Genomic DNA, 17,242 nt, shown 5'->3' on the forward strand with positions numbered 1-17,242 from the left:
TTTCAAAATGCCTCCCCCACACACTTTCTAAGAAGGGCTCATAGTTACCATACCACCTTGAAGGATTAGCATTGAAAACAAATGTCTTCAAAGGAGAAGCCATGTGCAATTTTCCACACATTTTAGTATGGAAATACTATGGAAAGTAGTACTATGGAAATACTAAAATCCACCCAGTCTGAATTTTGTGCCTTAGACAGGAAGTATGGGCCTTGAAAGTAGGCTAAAGGCTCAAAATAGGGTTGCCAACCCTCCAGGATTGCCCTGGAGTCTCCAGGAATAAGATATAAATCCCCAAGAAACTGCTCCCAGGAGATAAATGATAGAGCTTTCATTAAAATAAATATTAAATGTTGAATCTGATTTATACAGTAATCCAGTGGGTTTTTAAAATGTAATAGTTATGTGCATTTGCCTTCCTAACATTAAGTCAATGCACTATAATCCATAACTGATATACACAAGCATGCGTTCACATTTGCACCATGTGTCACATGTTGGTCTTCCAGAAACTTTCTGAAATAGATATAAACAGAGTTGGCAACTATAGCTCAGAATGACCCAGGCCAGAACTGGGGAATTTTGGGAGTCATCCTCAGTTCTAAAAGATTTAAAAGGCAGTTACAACAGAACATTAAAGGAAGGGATGGTAAGTGACGTCTTAATTTTAGAATTCAGTAAAATAGCTCTGGGCCTTTCTGTTAAGGGTCTGAAATAAGCCTGAACAATTGGAGAACAGAATTATGGGAGCAATGAGAAGGAAAGGAGGAAGCCATAAAGCAGAAGACGCTGGGAAAGGCAGTCTGCATATGCAGAACACCTCGGCTAGGGACAGACATTCAAAAAGCCTGAGCCTGAATTGATTCAATCTCTGCAGATTAGTTTAACCTTCAAAGCTTGAACCGATTTGGAGGTGGAAAGACATTCCCTTTTCATTCCAGAAATGCAGGCACATGCCTTCAGTGGCTCAGGGTAGGAGCTGGGCGCCACTAAAGCAGCCCTGCCTTCCTTTCTACAGTGCTGAGCTGAGGGGGGTGTGGCCAGGCCCCAGCAGGATGTTCTGATTAGGGAGGGGTTCCCTCCCACTCCCCTGACCAGCAAGGGAGCCAGCAGAGAGTTGATAACAGAGCACTGAGTTACACAGGGAAATGTTAGCATTTATCATCCCATCAAACAGAAAAAAAAGCATCTCTTATTAGTTCCAGCTCTTCTTAAACAACTTTTTCCAAGGAAGGGACATTACCAGCTACCTGTTGACTAGCTCCAAAAAGCCCTAAGCCAATACTGTCCTGCTTGCCTTTGTCCAGTCTCCCACAGCATGGACTAGAGCCAGCATGTGGTTTGTTAGCTAATGCTGAGAGGTGTTTGTGTCAGGCAGAGGGGAGAGGGGAATCCCTGCTTCACCAGGGAGTGGTAAGGGGAGGGAGGGAGCAGGAGGAAGCCAAGCAGACCCTGCTGTATGTGCAGTCTCTGCTGGAGCTGCAGCCAGGGAGCAGAGGGGAGCGGCCAGTCCAGCTGTGGATCAGAGAACCCACCTAGCCCAGAAAGCATGCTGAGATACTAAGGGACTCTGATTTAATTTAAACCAGGAAGCGGTCTGGGACAGACATTTCATAAACCAGTTTGACCCAAATCAGTTAAGTCTGATGCAGTACATTCAATCAGGTTTATCTCAAACCAGTTTCAGCCATTTTCAGACTGGTTTATGTGCACTGAACATCTCTTCTGTTACAGGTTTAAAACAGTTTCTGATCATTTAAACTGGTTTATGTGTAATGTCTGTTCCAAGCCTTAGTGTTGCACTCAAGGGTGGAGCTCCAGGCAGAGAGTTAGAAGCTGGCATGAACAACTGGAGAAGAGTTGCTGATTCCTTTTAGAAAAGGTGGAATTTCCTTGATGCTGTGTTAGGCCTGTGACCAAGGGGAAGGGGCTGCAAGACGGCTTGGAATTTCATTTGGACTTCCTCTACTGTACAAGAGGAGGAGAGTTTTGACTAGCAAAAACTGTCATTTCTGCAGTGAAGAGTAAGCTGTTGCTGCTCCAGTGCCCACTTGTCTCTCGTTTTGTATCAAGTGATCTCATTTGAGTACTGTGAGATCAAAACTGTACTATGATGGACAGTGTACCACTGGGACAGACAGCAGCTCAAGGAGGGTGGCCCAAAGCAATTCAGGGCTTTGCCTAGTCATTGCCAACACCTCAGACAGGATCACAGGGAACACCAGCTGGACATGCTCTTGGTGAGTCACTCTATTTGTCAAGTGGGGCTGCTGGTGGCTACCTTAGCTTTGACTTCCAGTTATTTTGGAATTAATGGGTACTCCCAAATAGAATACCCCTTGGATGCTACTCTCAATGTGGCCAGAGAATTAGAGTGGTGAGACCCACATCAAAAAGAAAAAAAAAAATCTTCCTAGGCAGAAGCAGACATTAGAAAGCAGATGGTATTGCTGAGAAGACCATCTAACAACAACTGTGAGTGAAATGTCTCACAGGCCATGACCATGAGAAATAATTAGTGGAAATACCCCATTTACTAGACAAAGAAGGCTGTTTACCTTTGAGCTGCTTTCTCTCACACTCCTTTATCATCTGTATTGAACTTCTGTTAACTTTTTTAGTCATACCCCAGTCTCTGCCACACACTGGGAAAGACCCTCAACTTCTCCACAAGGAAGACTGATAAAGCCCAGTGCCACTCACTTATCTGAGAGATCACATTCCATGCCCCCTCAATAATAGGGACCCCCTCTAGGAGTTGCTTCTGCAACTGTGCCCCATGGAAATTTAACAAATAACATTCAGTAAAGTAGCTGTAACTTTAATAGCTCCCTGTGTGAAATCTGCTTCTTGCTTGCCAGATTTCTGTTTTACATATATAAGATTCTTAACTTCAAGAGAAGAGCTTGTAAAAGTGACATAACTAAAAGACTGAATACTAACTGCAAAGAAGCCATAGCTCTGAAAATGTTGGCAGGACTCCCACATATTTCAGTGGCTTATGGTGCAAGCACTTCCTGCTGGAGTGTTGATTGTTCCTGAAAACATAGACCCTCCTTTAGCAGCTTTCTAAAGCATATTAGGCCATCTCTTGACAAGATCTTTGGGTGTGTGTTTTTTTTGTTCTGGCCAGGTGCTTTTCAGGAATGCTACTAGCTTTCTACAAAAGCTTGGCGAAGTCTATTTTCATATGGAGTGCTTGCACAAACTGGCAAAATTAATGTATTATGAAGTGGCCAAGTGCACTAAGAGTGTCAAAAATATAAATAATGATTTTAAACTTCCAAAATAGTTCAGAAGAAGGCTGCCATTCCACTGTTATCCTAGGCTGATGCATAAAAACAAATACTGGACTCCTGTCCTAGCACAATTTTTGGTTGATTTTTGTTTTTCTTTTTTCTTCTTTATTTACAAAAACAAATAGAGAGCCACTAATCAGTCATGGTCTTGTTATGGAAATATGCTTGATCCTGTAGCCCATACACACAACTCCTGCAGTCAGGACTATAGGATTAAGTTTGCATGCAGAACACAGCTACCCTGCTAATTTAGGACTTTTGGGATAGGTTTTAGTCTTGTATCTTTAACTGTGTACCTATTTTAAATGTACAATGCTGAAAAAGTGAAATGTTTGTATGGTTTTTAAAATAAATTACTAAAAATGCTGAATTTTTCAGCAGCAGTATAGTACCTGTAACTCAAGTGATAACAGAATGTAGAAGTAGAACAGATTCTGTGCATCTCCATTACTAAATGCTAAATATACTGGGTAAAATGTTGGTTCTAGTGCAGTTGGTGGCAAAACTCCTATTAGAGCTGAATGGGGGGTGTGGCAGGGCACTGCGGGTGCCTGCCACTTTAAGGGCCTGGAGCTGGCAGTGGGAACCCCCAGGAAATGCCAGGCCAATTACCACTGTCAGGGCGCCTTAATCCCTAGCCCCCACAACCAGGTGGGTTACCCTTTATTGGAGGGTCTGGAAGGTGGACCCCACAGAGAAAGAGTGAGGCCACAAACTCACACCTGTCTGGACTTCCCCTGACTGGTCAATGCTGGGGCCAGGACCAGAAGGGTCGAAGGGCCGAGGGCCCACCACGAGGAACACCCAAGAGCTGAGGGCCTGGGGTCCTGACTGGCCTGGAGGTGGGCCAGGGCCAGTAGAGCCAAAGGTCCCAGGGGGACCACACCCGGAAGGGGAAGCAGGTCAGGGGGCTATGCTGCCCAGTATGAAGGTGGAATAGATTGCCTGAAGAGAGGAATCCAGGTGGGGTTCAATTAGTAGGATTCAGGGGTCCAGTGTGGGGGCCAGTGATGTTGAGAACATCTGGATGCCATCTGCAAGGCTTGGACTGTGGTGCAGGGGAGGATCAGAGCCACAGATAGCGCCCCCTGGCATCAGGGCAAGAAATGGGCAGCCTCCCACTTAATTGACATCTATTAATTAATTACCAACAAGGCATGGCAGGTGAGAAGGTGGGCGGTTGGCCCAGAAACAGGTGGGCGGGCCACAGTGAGATTGGCCCCTAGAAGGCCCCTGTTACAGGGGGTCAGGATTTTGCCTTCTTTTTAAATCATTCCCAAAACATTTTGTGTGGTGTTTTATACTTTACATGAAAAACACTTTTTTCCCTAGTGACTGATAAGTGAATAGCAGTATCAGTAGTAGCATCGCTGATATTCTGTTTAGTCTTATCAGTAAGCAAACTCTTTTAACACTATGTAACAGAGTCCATCCCTGTTACTATGGGTGTGGAGAAGCTGGAAAGGCCCCACACCCTGAAAGCATCCCCATCATGCACTGCAGAGCTGAGGGGACTCACCAGAGGCCCAGGTTTGGGGATGCAGGGAACCTCCCAGCAAGGGAGCTAAACCCAGGTGTGGGGGGCGGGGTGGAATAAAAGAGCTGAAAGCAGCCTCTGGGTGGATGCACTGGCAGAGAGCAAGGCTGCCTGGAGTCTGCAGTTACTATGAGCAAGGCTTTTCTTTTTTTTTTTTTTGTTTGCATAAACCCTGCAGGCCCTCAAGGCCTCTGAAAGAGGCTATGGGCAAGTGAAACCTGGGAAAAGCCTAGCAAGCCAGAGACATGAAATCAGTGAAAAACTGAGTGGCAGTTTACTGAACTCTGTTTCTTTTGCATCTCTTACAAAGCTCATGGTGGTGGTGGTGCTATCAACAAACTCAGCTGCAGCAGAAGTAAGAACCCTGAAAAGTGGGTCCTTAGCTAAGGCCAGCAGCAAAAATAAGTGGCTGGTTTGGGGTGCCTGACCAAACATCCCTAGCTCTGCTCTGCACAGAAGCTACCCATAACAGTGCACATACTGGTAGTGTTGATAAATATTAATGGGGCCAGAGGAAGTCAGAAATAAAAACTATCCAGTGCCACACAAAGGTAATCTACTTGCAAGTTAAGGAAACAGTCCTGTGGACATAAAACATATCACATTTCACTCTGTTTACATCCTGTCATCTTAGCCAAAAGATCAAGATCACGTGATTAGTGTCTTGATACCAGATTAGCCAAATCTTTGGGCTGAAGAAATTCTACCTTGCTTGCCTGTACATACTTCAGAATTCATGATCCTGGTTTGCAATAGTTAACTGTCCCTTCCTACCAATTCATTTCTTCCAAAGGATTACATACTGACAAGAGATTTGCCCCTTCTATTATCTCTTCTTGGTTTTGGGTCCAGCCAATGTAGGTTTTTACTCGAGTGATTTCTTGAAGCAGCGTTTCTGCCATTTGTCCACTATGCTTCTACCATACACTCTGTAGACCAGGTCCCTGCTCAAGGCAGGAACATCCCTGAATAAAGCGTCCCAGCAAGTGTCAGTATACTAAAATGTCCATTAATGCAATGGGTAGTATACATGCTAATAACCAACAATGTTATTTACAACATTAGATCAGGTTTCTTGAAGGAGTGCTAGGACTTGATTTTCAGTGAAGTTCAGTGGGATCTAGGTATCTGTCTGGGAATTTTGCAGAGGAGAGTAAGATTTTATTGTTGCCAAGCACTGTTACTATCTCATTTTTAGGCCCAATACCATTTTCATTCATGGCCTTACAAGCTTGCCAAAACCAATATGCAACACCAGTGTTAAAGGGGGAAAGAATTTGTACCTTCCTTGTAGCACCCTACCAACACGCATATACCATTGTGAAATCGTACACACAGCATGCTCGAAGAGTGTGACCCGTTAATATTTCTTTTGACTTCTATTCTATTTCACTGTGTTCTTCCTCCTCCAGCCTTTTGAAATCTGTCCGATTTTCTGTGCTATGCAATTAGATATGAGGAAGTTCTTTTAAAAAAGAAAATCAGTTTCCCGAAAACATTGCAATGAAATATTCAAGACACCGAAAAACATAATCTGATGTGGTGGTAATGAATTTTAACCAATTCTGGTGCAAAGCCATTCAAATAGCTTTAAAAATGCATAAATGTGGTTATTCATATTGGCAGTGGTTCTTGTCATTACTACATACCAAGAAATATCAGGAGCACGCCCACTGCAACTTGGAGTACGAGTGACAGGCTGATGAGAACAATGAGTGGGACGTAGAATGAGAAAGAGGGTCCTTGTTCCATCACTGCTTTTAACTGGGATGCGTTGGCCATCAGCAGAGCAATATCCAGCATGCTTTCTGCAGCACTCTTCTTATTGGCATAGTGATTAATGTTCATAGGTCCATTTCTCTGCAGCCACTGTTGTACTCTCTATTGATAGTAAAAAAAAATTCTAATTACAAATACATCTAGTTTAACAAGATAGAGATGACTTTAAGCCCAGGAACAATCTCACTAATAATGCTGCTGTTCTCTGTACTGCTCTTATTGTATCTCTACTTTCATAGCTACCCACATCTTCTAACAAACAGGCAGTACCTCATATCAGCTTGGTCAGACTTGTACAAGACGATTAACTTGCAAATATGCTTAGAATTAGGGAATTGGGAAAATGTACTATGGGAGAAGTTGAGTAAACAAATGGATTTTAGCATGTCAGTATCAAGGCTCTACTTCAAATCCCCATGGTATACTGGATAAACTGAGGAGAAGTAAGTTAGATCAGAATCAAGTTAGCCTAACAAACATCTGTATGTGTTTGGAGCGCAGCCCCAGAGCTGGGAAAGCCCAGCTGCTCACCCTAGCCCTTGGGCTATGCTCTTCCTCCCCTTCCACCACCCCAGAGTTAGCTATTTTTAGCCCCCTGAACTCCCAATCTTTCCCCTTCCTCCCCCCTGCCCCCATTCCTGCCTGTCCTTCCTCCCACCCCAACCTACTTTGGATCATGTTTCCAGCTTGGCTCCTAAGACCAGGGAACACCTGCACAAACACAACCAAATCACAAATCACACAGCTTAAAGTAAGCTGTGTGATTGTAGATCAGGTCTCATCAACTTGTGCGCATACCCACAAAACATATGCACCACTTAAACTGCTCACAAGTCCTATTTTGGGGATTCATGTGGGACTCAACTGCCATGTGAGCATTGTGCTGTCCCTGCCACACACTAATCCTCCTTATCCCTTTGGGTTGCCACTGCCAAAACTGAATTTGGCCTCCAAAATGTATGCAGACACCTAAAAATGCAGATAGTCGGTGCACCTTGGGGTGTTCCAAAGTGGAAAAATAGCTTAGTGCCTGATTCTCATTTATAAAACATGGCCCTTGATGCATATATGATATGCATGAGCCAAAATATATCTTCTATTCCACCCCAGCAATGTATGTTGATACCCTGACACCTCTACCCATTTTGGTGCAGGAACACTGGTGTAAGAGGAGGCACAATATAGGACACTGGCGTTTGATTTAGCAACTGTTGTTAAATGTGTAATTGTACACATTTATTTCTTTTCCCATTGGATGAAGGATGGAGCCCCTCACAGAATGACTCGATCTTGCCCTAATTCAGTATAAGAAAGAAAGTGCTCTGTTTGATGTGTGTAACTTCTGCTTCTTAGGGATATACCTACTGTACAAATGTTTTCATTGGCAAGTGTAATCACTGTGGTGAACGTCTATTTTTAAAAGTTCTTTCAAATACAGAAGACACCCTCTAATCATGATGTTCAGTAGTAGAGTTCAAAACAGCTGAATGTCCAACCAGTTTAACCAGTGTCTTTTGTGCCTGTGTGTGCCTTTTAAACTAGAAAGGTTTCAGTTCGCAGAGTTGCCAGTTCCTTTCAGGACAGCAAACTGCAAAACTTGACCTATTTTCTCTAGACACTCTGTATCCTGCCATAATCTAAACTTTTTACTGAAAGAAAAATGTCAGCAGCAGTCTTTTTACAAAGGGATTGAAACCATGTAATCCTAGCATTGCAGAGAAGGCTTGTTTACTTGGACTCGGCTGACAGTGGAAGGAGAAAAGACCTGAAAAATTAACATAGACTTCATTCAGGAGTAGCTAGCTATTCATTTAGCTTTGTCTAGGTCCCATGATCCAAAAAAAGCTATTAATCTGGTTCTACAGTCAGTCCTGTAACAATAAAACACACCCACATACCTACTGGAGCATTTGCAAATACAGGACACCCCCTGAGATGCCAGTATCCTTCTACCACTGAGTGTACTGCCCCCATTACTTTTTTTCTAGGCTCATGTGAAATAACTACTGGAGCTACCCATTTCAAGAAGACCTACACTAACACTTGAACCTTTAATTATAAGGTCCACATTATTGTGGACCACATTATGCTCTTGGTTACAATTAATTAATAACAATAGAAAACAACACATGAATACAACAGAATTTGATCTGTGTGGCTTCTATTAAAAATACCTCTTATTTTAAGGTCTATAAAAATTATACAATTTATAAGCTTTTTTTCAACTAATCTATAATATTTGTTTAGATTTTGGTTTAATTTATAGTAGCCTTTCTGCCAAACTGACTTGGAAAAATATATTTCACTATGGGACAGCAACCTGATGCACACAGCAGATAGCCCTGACATAGGCTTTAATTCTGAATGAAAAGCAGATTTTTTTTCTATGTTCACATTGCAACAAATACTTGCGCATTCAATCCTAGGAGTGGGAAAGTATCCTTAAGCTACTGAGCTTTTTTTTTTAGCTGCTTTGTAAATTACATGCAAATATTAGTAAACTGGGTCACATCCTGCTTCAGTGACACCTGTGGGTGTACTGGGGTTGTTCAAGTGTAAGAGCGGGTAGTGAGTGTATCCTGATTGCGTGGTCTGTTGTACTGGCTGGGGCACACAAGCCTAATGCTGAAGGTTTGGGGCAATACAGCCATAATTAATGGCTCCTACTCTAAGCTACAGCACAGAGTGCTGTTAAGCATTGTGGGTGTCTGTGTAGGTGGTCCAAGGTGGAAGGTGTGGGTGCTTAATTAGAGTGGCTCTCGGAACCACTGTGATTAAAAGTGCCTGAAGAGTTGTGTGTATTCAACATCTGGTGCTTGACAGACTAAAGCTCATTCAACGTGCTTTAGTTCAAGCACCCCTCCCCCTCTCACCAGTTTAAAATGTGGGGATGCTGAACAGATGTGGCACGTAGGCTGCTGGAACGTGTTAATTAATACACTCCAGCAGACTCAATTAATGGAGTCTGCTCAGCATGCATCAGAGCAGACATCTGGCATGTGTATAGGTGCCCTGTACTTGTATTTCATACCATCAGTTGAACAGTTACCAGCTTGACTTGAAAACTCATTGAGACTGAGACTCTGATGTTTTAACAAGGAAACCAATTCATAACCAGAACCATGCTGATACCTGTACAATGGCAAGTCTCCACTACATGGTATGCATAGTCAGTATTTCCTTTGGCTGCAAGACTAGTGCCATTTTCTGTTAGAAAAAAATCTGCAATGAGAGACGTTCCAGTAACAATTGCCTTTGGTTCCCTGACTAGGGAGTGGTACTTCCTCACTGGGAACAGAAAAAGAAAGGAAGTGTAATAGGTCACTCAGAACTAAAGACTTAATGCGCTGGCATACTGACCTACGGCAGTTGCTGAAATGGCTAACGTTCATGGAGAGGTTTTTCTGTCTACAATTCTTGGAACTGGAAATAAAAGCATACATAAGGGAAAAGGCAGGAACTGAATGATATATTTCTGTTTTACCAGAGTAGGAAGCATAGGATGCGTGCAAAATGGTGTGAAATTGAAATGCAGATTTATAGCTTTAGAAATATTAGAAGCAGATCACGTGAAAACTCTCACTGTTGCAACTGCTTACGGAGTTGCGACTGCTTACGGAGCTGCACCTGCAACTTCAGGGATTTTTTTTCTAAGTTCAACAAGGTCTTGGTTTATATAAGAAATACCTTATTATGAGAGAGGATACTGAGTTTTGTTCAAACAAGATGAATTTCAGTGGTGTTTAGCATGTTTATTCGCCACTGCAAATTGACTACAGTCTGACATCACAGTTACAACATCACAACAGCTACATCACAGTTACCTAGAACTAATTGCAGTGGGGGTCCTTTCAAGTGTCTGACAATTATTTTAAAAAGGTCCAGTGTGGAAAAACTCTGGCATGCTCATTCCCCTATTAATAAGCAGTAAGCTCTTGGATGCATTGGCAGACTTGGTCTCTGAAAAGAACTGTGAAACTCCGCCCCACCCCTCCCCATTTCCCAATCTCAAATTTGCTGATCAGCTTACTGAACACAGAAAATTATGTTATTACCTCTAGATATTTGCCTTAGATTTTATTTTCCTCTAACCTTTCATGAAAGATGAAAAGAACAAGCTTGATTTTTGTTTCTTTACATTTAGAGCTCAGGTTATTAGTAATACTTTATCTGAGCTTTATCTGGTCATCTTATAGGTAGAATGCTGAAAATACTTGTTTTCATTGACCATTATAGCTTATGCCTTCCACTTCACAGTTTGGTGTATTTTAGTAAAGAAGGTTTCGTTGCTTACAGTACAAAAGTGGTGCTGGGATGGCCAAGTGAAACCAAGTGCTCAGGAGCCACTTGGTGATTTAACAAAACAAAATGTCTTTATGCTTTCCAGTATGACTCCAGAAAATATCCATTTAAAGTTTGAACACCAATTTTAAATACAATTCTCTCTCTTAGTTTTAAAAAAAAAAAAAAAGTTCTGTTTACTGATCAATGTTAACATTTGACTAGGAGCCGGTGAAAATTGTCTGCCTGAAGGTCAAAGTCTGTTATGCATTTGTGAAGTTGTTGGTGACTGCTTAGCTCTCCACAAACTACCATGCTTACAAGACAGGGTCAGACAAAGAGGAAAGGTTTGTAGGGGGAATGGATAACTTAAGTCTTTCTAGTAAAATGTTATCCTCTACTTACAGTGAGTCCCAAGATACCCGTCAGGCTATCAAAACTGGCAAAGGTGCTAATCAGTATGGTAGTTTTTTATTATGTAGGCACCTCTTCATTATAAAGTTTCTCTGAAACGAGCAACACTGAAGACTGGCAGGGGAGAGGGGGTAGTTCCCCCCCATCCCAGCTGGCCATGTAAAAGTTGAATTTTGTTACTTTTCCCTGTCCTTGAATATGTGAAAGGAAAGGTACTTGGCTTAATGGAGTAAAATTTTAAAACATGACCTTTTCCCTTTTTGGAATACACATAGCTAATCTGCTAATCTTATTTTCTTTCCATCATAAGCATGTTTTCTAAGAGGATGATTTTTTTTTTTTTTTAAAGCTTTTTAAAACTTTAAGTATCCAAACCTGTGGAAGCCTGAAATTTTCATGATGTGAAAAACATAAACAAGTACAAATGGTGAAAACTACTTTTAATTAGTTTTAATAAGTTATGGTGGGAGGCACCTATTTTTTTAGAATACCTTGAATCTCTCTGCCTTTTATCACTGCTTTCCATTCAATTGTAGTATACTACAGCATTTGTCAGAAATTGTACTGTAAGTTGACTGTCACCTTATGTTGTGTGAAGCTTTGTCTATATGTTCCTATTGCTATAAATAATTACTAATTACACTCTACCACTAACTATGAGGTTAGAAGGTGTTTCCATTTGAAATATGCAATGCTGTAGGACATGTTACTTCATTCTCCTGAATAAAAGAAGAACAATATCAAGTTCCTACAAGTCATGAGGTTGTTGCATAGAGTTGTACTTAGCAAAAATGAACTATGGATGTCAATAGTAAAAAACCACTACGATCTTTCATGGTTCTAGCAAGAAAAAAAAACCAAACAATGTGTAATTTAAATAGCTATGAACTATTTCTTTTCCTGAGTCATAATTTCTTCTGAATTTAAAGCAGAATAGTTAAATTGCCTTAGCTTGGCAGGGGGACACACTCATCTGGAATTAGTGGGTTTAATTTGGTTTACTTAATTTGGTTTACTTAAATTCATTTCCAAAGTGTTTTGAAGGAAAGTTGTGGATGGTGCTGCATTATTTTTCTGAAAGGGCCTAGAACAGGGATGGGCAATTATTTTGGCTGGAGGGTCACTTAATGAGTTTTGAGGACCTGTCAAGGGCCCGATCCATGTCTTTCCCTCCCTCTGTCTCCCTTTCCTTTCAGAACCTGGCCAGAGTTGTAGTTTGCCAGGAGCCCCAAAGATCAGATGGGGACTTCTGCTGTAGTAGGTGAGTGGCAGCATCTGCTGTGGGCACAGCCAGCAGGTTCCAGAGCCCAGATGCAGAACCTGCCACCAATGTCACAGGTGATGCTCACACCCACCTGGCATGTGCTGCAGTGGAAACCCCACCTGGATCCACAGCTGATGCTGCCACAGCAGGGGCTGAGACTGCTGGGCAGAAGCAGGCCCACCCACCCGCCTGTCTGGTACCATGTGGTGGCTGGAGCTGCCAACTGTCCTTGGGCCAGATCCAGTGAGTTGGTGGCCATCCACCTGTGGGCTGGATCGAAATCTGTTGGTGGGACAGATCTGAGCTCCTGAGGGAAAGTCAGAGAAATATTTAATCCTGGTAGAAGGTAGGCGTACAGACAGAGAACCACTTGAGGAACTTTTAATTCTAGTTACTGAGGCACATAGGTGCTTTGGACACATCTGATTTTTAGGTGGCTGCTTAGGCAGGAGGGGTTAATGACTAATTATTAGATGCAAGTATGCAAATCCTTTTGTGGATTTGGGCACAAGGGCCAGATTTTCAATATATTTCAGCATCTGCAAACTGGAAATATATATTCAGAAGAACTCAGCTTCCTGTTAGTCCATGTGCTAAGCTCTTTTCAAAAACTGTCTGTAAATTTTTACAGTGGATCATTCTGCTGCTGAACACCTTAAAATTTGCCTCATGTATGTATCTAAAAGGTAACTGAGCTATTTTGAAAACCTGACACTCAACTTCTACCTCAATTTTCCTCTCCACCCCTTGCCCACCACCCTTTTTATAACTTGACTGTTTCAGGCATAGTGAGAGGATTAATATCTATAAAGTGTTCTGACACACAGCAACCTAATAACACGGGCCGTATTTAAATGTAGCCATTAATTTATGTCAGTTTATTTTTCAGTTATCTTTAATCCAGAGCTTGTATCTCAGTTTGTGGGAAACATTTTTTACAAAGGTTACCGCAGGCCATTGAATATGAAGCAAAATGGGAGAAATCATAAGCAATAAAGATTTCTGGAATAAACTGAAAGATAAAAAAAAAAAAAAAAAATCCCTCTCCAGTTAACTGCATAATCAAAACCCTTTTTGTTAAAAGGAGATGTCTGAAGCAGTGTAATTTTAAGAGACTTTCTTTCATTTCACAATTCTGACGTAAATATGCTGTGTCTGGTTTATGGACAGACATTACTCATGCCAAATATACAGTTTTTCTGTACTTTCCAGTCTTTGACACTGCTTTAGTTCCAATGCCAGTGACACCCTGCCAAGGACATGACAGGAAGGGAGGAGGGCTCATGAACACAAATACTTTAGCCTCATTTACAAAGGACATTTTTATGAGTTATACAGGTATGGTTTTATACATGCATTATTCTACTAGTACAGCTTTCTGTATAGACATTTGTTTTGACAGAAGAGGAGTGTTTTGGTTTAATTTAAACCTCCCTCTTCCATAGCAACACAAGCTGAACTGTGTTCGAAAGAAATCTGAAAAAAGGAGTTCATGCTAAAATAAGTTTATGTCCACACTGGAGTGTGTATTGTCACACTCTTAGGAGACAAGGGTTAAGTAAGCCCTTTCAACTGTGGCAATCAATGCTTTCCAAATTACAATTGTTCATGTACTTCTTACCTATTCTCCCAGTCAGTAGCAAGAGGTTGGTTGGTTGGTTTCTCTGACTGGTGCATGAAAACTCAGGATAATCCTAACCGTCTGAAATGGGTGTCAAACGTATGGCTTGCAAGCTGGATCACCAGATCCAGCCCCTTGATCTGACCCCTGGTGCATCCTCTTTTGCTTGTGCCGGACCATTCCCATGTGCAGTGCTTGGGACATGCGGTGCTAGCTGGGCCAGGTCCCAGGATGCAGCCCTCACTGGGATCAGTGTCCTGGACTGGCCTGGGCAGGTACCTCCTGTGCTGGATCAGGCATGTAGGTTGGGGAGGTGGCAGGGAATGGGCCTGTAGATCGACCCCATGCCACTTATCTGGCCTGATGAATTTGACACCCCTGCTTTAGAATAAGATGTCTGTTTCTAAGAGGAAAGGGGGTCCCCCTTTTGTTCTCTTCTATCCTCAGCATCTCTGTTCTCTTCAGTGATCACAGGGTGAAGAGTCCCTCTAAACCAGGGGCAGGCAATTATTTAGAGTCGAGGACCACTTACCCAGTTTTGGCAAACTGTTGAGGGCCACATGGGTAGCTTCGCCCCTTGACAGGTGCCCTGCCTCCTGGTCACTATCTTGGCACCAATGTTCCAGGGCCAGCACCAGCAGGGCCTAGAGTGGGGCATAGGCTGGCAAGCATCTGTGAAGCCAGGCTTGGCTGCACCAGCAGGGAGAGGGGGAGCTCCTGCCATCCGGGACCTTGTACTCCTGCTGCCCTGCTCTGGGCCCAGGACACTGATGTGGGCCCCGTGCTCCCACTGACCTGCTTACTCCCAGTGCACCCCCCAGCCCCGTGGTACAGGCGGGGGTAAGCATGCATCCTTGATCCCCTGCTTGCCAGCAGGGAAGAAGCTGGTGCTTAGCATGGGAAAAGTGGCCCCTCCCCCACCCTGTGGCTGGCACTCCTTCATGCAGCCACTTGGAGTCCTGAGCTGCTGCCTGCCTGGAGCTCACACGCTAGGCAGCACAGAGGCAGGGGTGGCAGCCTCACCGCAGTGCAAGCTCTGGGAGGGCAGCAGCAGCAAACACTGCCTGGTGCGGCAAGCTGGGGTGGGGGGGAGGCCACAGCTAAAGCTGCTCCTGCCATGCACAGCCCTGATGGGCGAGCCCTGAGCCAGCGCAGGGCCCATGCTGGCAGTGGGGTGGGTTACAAGCTAGTGGTGAGAATGGGAAAAGTGCCCCCCGTAGCCAGTGCCCCGTGCTGCAGCTGCTCGCAGCCTGTGTAGGGTGGCCTGTGCCGGTGGGGGAAGGGCTGCTTTTCCCTGCGATCAGCACCAGCTCCTCCCCTGCCCCTCCCCCCCCCAGCTCTTACCCGAGTTTCCAGTGCCAGTGCAGCCACATGGTCCCACGCCACAAGCCTGGTGGGGCTTCCCCCTGCCCTGCTGTTGCAGGAACCCCCCGGGGCTTCCCCTGGGTCCTACTGCCCCTGGCTCCTGTCATTTTTGACAGGAACCAAGGACAGATGAATATTAATTATCTAAATTTTTTTTAGGGGCCCTGCAGGCCGGACAGAATGGCCTCGCAGGCCGTATCCAGCTAGAGGGCCGTATTTTGCCCACCCCTGCTCTAAACTTTCATCCTAAGCAGTAAGAGGCCTTCTACTAGGAAGAAAACAACATACTCTTCTATTGCTCCTCATAGCAGCTCTATCTAAAACAGTGGTGCCTAACATTTTTACCCCACAAGCCTCACGAGTCTGTGGGCTAGATCTGGCATGCAGTATTGGCCCATCCAGGGCCCAATCCAGTCGCACAGCAATGGCCCATATGGGGCTTGATCCAGCCACACTGGGCATAGGAATGTGGCAGTGGGGGAGTGGTGGTGGCAGTGTTACCCTGCTGCCAAACTTCCTAACTTATGAAGAGCCCCATGGGCCATGCCATCAGGCTGAGCACCTCTGAACTAACAGAATATCAGCTTGGGGGTGGGATGGGCTGTATGATGATTGCGGTAGAGCTTTTGGCCGGTGGGATTAGTAACTGGCTGTCGGAAGCTGAGCAGCAAACAGGTTAAGAACTGGCAAGCAAAACCAGGGTTTTGGCTCTTCTATGCTAGTTTGTGCTACTGTCAATGGCTAATGAACATCCTACTCTTCTATAAAGATGTCTTTCTTGGACTCTCAGACCCCCTTGCTGACCTCTGAAATGGAGGATTTCAGGCTAAATGTCCTTCAACAAAAGATAGGTGCAAGGAGAAAGAAAGGGTATCCAAAATCTCTTATGTAAGTGACTTATAAAACTAGATTAATAAAATATCTTGGCAAAGGATTATTTTAAAAGCTGTGCTCTTAAGCAGAAGAATGTCATACAAATACCATACTCGGAGAAGGAACAGATGAAAAGATTTCTTTTCGTTCTGGTCAACTACAATATATTTCAAATCCAAAACATGTAGAAGGGTTCTGGTCACCTTTCCAAAGGCGATACAAACAGCAGGCACATGATTAATGAGGAGAGGCTGAAGGAATTGGACTTATTTAGTCTGCAGAAGAGAAAACTGAGAGGGGATATGATGGCAGCCTTTAACTTACTTGAAGGGTGGTTCCAGAGAGGATGGAGCTAATCCACCTTGGCCCCTTCTTGTTGGTGACAGATGACAGAACAAGGAGCAATGGTCCCAAGTTGCAGCAAGGGAAGTTTAGGTTGGATAAGAAGAAAAGCTTTCTCACTAGGAGGGTAGTGAAGCACTGGAACAGGTTACCCAGAGAGGTGGTGGAAGCTCCATCCCTGGAGTTTTAAGGACGGGCGGGCTCGACAAAGCCCTGGCTGGAATGATTGTGTTGGGGACGGTCCTGCTTTGAGCAGGGCAATGGAACAGAAGCCTTTTTCAATCTGTGGGCTGTGACCTAAAAGTGGGTCACAAGAATATATGAAAGGGTCACAAACAAACTTTAAAAATGGGTTCTCCTTTAAAGGAGAAGAATGTAGGAAACCTTAGCTTTTCCCTTGCAGGCTGGCAGAGGTCCAGCCTGCACAGGGCTGCTTGCTTCCCCCCTGCCCCCACACACACACACTG

At 43.8% G+C, this 17,242-nt stretch overlaps 1 protein-coding gene across 1 annotated transcript in view; it reads right to left on the reverse strand.

Moving 5' to 3' along the window:
* Positions 1–17,242, reverse strand: part of NINJ1 (ninjurin 1) — a 76,023-nt gene that overhangs the window by 10,067 nt on the left and 48,714 nt on the right. The window contains exon 2 of the mRNA XM_019537017.1: positions 6,486–6,717. Within this exon, the coding sequence (XP_019392562.1) occupies positions 6,486–6,717 (232 nt within the window). The remainder of the gene's footprint in view (positions 1–6,485; positions 6,718–17,242) is intronic.

Source organism: Crocodylus porosus, unplaced genomic scaffold, assembly GCF_001723895.1.
Source record: "Crocodylus porosus isolate Cpor-Errol unplaced genomic scaffold, CroPor_comp1, whole genome shotgun sequence".
In the NCBI taxonomy this organism is placed as follows: Eukaryota; Metazoa; Chordata; order Crocodylia; family Crocodylidae; genus Crocodylus; species Crocodylus porosus.